This window comes from Macrobrachium nipponense, chromosome 23 (assembly GCF_015104395.2).
Source record: "Macrobrachium nipponense isolate FS-2020 chromosome 23, ASM1510439v2, whole genome shotgun sequence".
Taxonomy (NCBI): Eukaryota; Metazoa; Arthropoda; class Malacostraca; order Decapoda; family Palaemonidae; genus Macrobrachium; species Macrobrachium nipponense.
Genome location: NC_061090.1, coordinates 71809063 through 71810633, shown reverse-complemented (window position 1 = coordinate 71810633; position 1571 = coordinate 71809063). Strand labels below are relative to the sequence as shown.

Here is a 1571-nt window from a genome sequence, read left to right as displayed (position 1 = left end):
ACATTATGTTTATTTAACAAATGATTTTTACCAAAGATGAAAATCATTTGTGCCAACGTGACTCTGCCAACCTCCGTTTTTTTCCTAGCTTCCCTAATTGCAGCATTGAACCATGGGGAGCTGTCTTTTATGACAATATCTTTCTCTACCACAGGGCACATTTTATCATTTTCTTTGGAAATACAGAAAAATACAAAGCACAGACAGACCACACATTCACCTACAGAAATATTTCTGCTACTATTTAAGTCAGTACATCCACAGGTTTCATTATATTTTTCTTCAATAACAGTAACACCCACATCTATTAGTACAGTACAGTCTAATAACCGTTTGTTCCTAAATGTTATTTTAGTCCTAAGTTTTACTTGGTAATAGACTGAAATATCAAACATAATAAGCTTGTGGTAAAAAGAGATAGAAAAATCTGGCTCCAATATCAAATTCATAAAGTAATTATCGCCCGTAAAGCAAAACAGCATCCAAAATATGATCTGACCTAGAGGTAAATACATTCACCTTATTAACAAAATTCATATTGTTCATTATATCAATAAACTTCTTTACATTTGTATCTCTATAATCCTCTAACCCACATATTAAAATCTCCCACAATATATATACATTACATTTTTTCATTTTCAAAACAATCCAAGATACAGAAAAGAGTCTTCTAAAAACGTAGCCTTGCTTAGCTGCGGAGGACGATATACTACTAAAAATAAAAACTGTACATTATAGGCTTTAAACTCCAAGGCTAAATAGTCAAAACTCACAAACGCTCCAACAACCCTAATTCTAACGTTTGTAAATGTTTTGGATAAAACAATGCCAACCCCACCTCCCTGACCAAAATTACGTGGTGTGTGAAAAAGTTTATGAGTGTCCGGCAATAGTTCATTAATTTTCAAATTATCAGTAGCACTTAGCCATGTTTTTGTTATAGCGAACACATCTATTCCTTGTTCACAGATTAATTCTCTTAATTCTGTTGTCTTGTTGCGTACTGACTGCGCATTCAGTAAGGCGCACATTTTATTCTTCTATCAACTGGAATCCATGATCAGTCTGTTGGGCAATTCGCTTCCTCTCAGCAACATTCGATGGACAATTCCAGTCAAAAACAGCATGTTCATTATCGGAGAGGTTCATTCGCGCACAATGATGACATTTCAAACTTTCAGACTGACAATGCCTTGTCTCATGATCAGTTCCGTTACAACGTCCACATATCCGAGATCCCTTCGAAGCCTTGACTCTACATTGGACTCAAAATGACCATATCCTTGACAGTAGTTACTATTATAACATGATAACTATCCCATACCTTATGTCGACCAAAGTTGGTGAAAAGTATATCTCCATTTTCGTATATCCTGCGTCTAATGATAGGTGTACATTTAAAAGTATAATTATACGATTTACCATCTTTAGCTTCTCTAGTTGAAACTAGTTTCATATCATCTGGACTTACATTAATACCTTGAAATATGTTATTCTTCTTCAAAATCGCAGGCAAGACGTCATCCCTCTGTTCTTGATTACTAACATTGGCAACGGTGATTTTAGGC

General features: G+C 34.9%; 1 protein-coding gene across 1 annotated transcript in view; it reads left to right on the top strand.

Annotated features, from left to right (window-relative positions):
- LOC135198181 (golgin subfamily A member 6-like protein 26) overlaps positions 1–1256 on the top strand; it is a 4423-nt gene extending 3167 nt beyond the window's left edge. Inside the window, exon 2 of the mRNA XM_064225721.1 lies at positions 1185–1256. Coding sequence (XP_064081791.1) covers positions 1185–1256 — 72 coding nt within the window. The remainder of the gene's footprint in view (positions 1–1184) is intronic.
- The last annotated feature ends 315 nt before the right edge of the window (positions 1257–1571 follow it).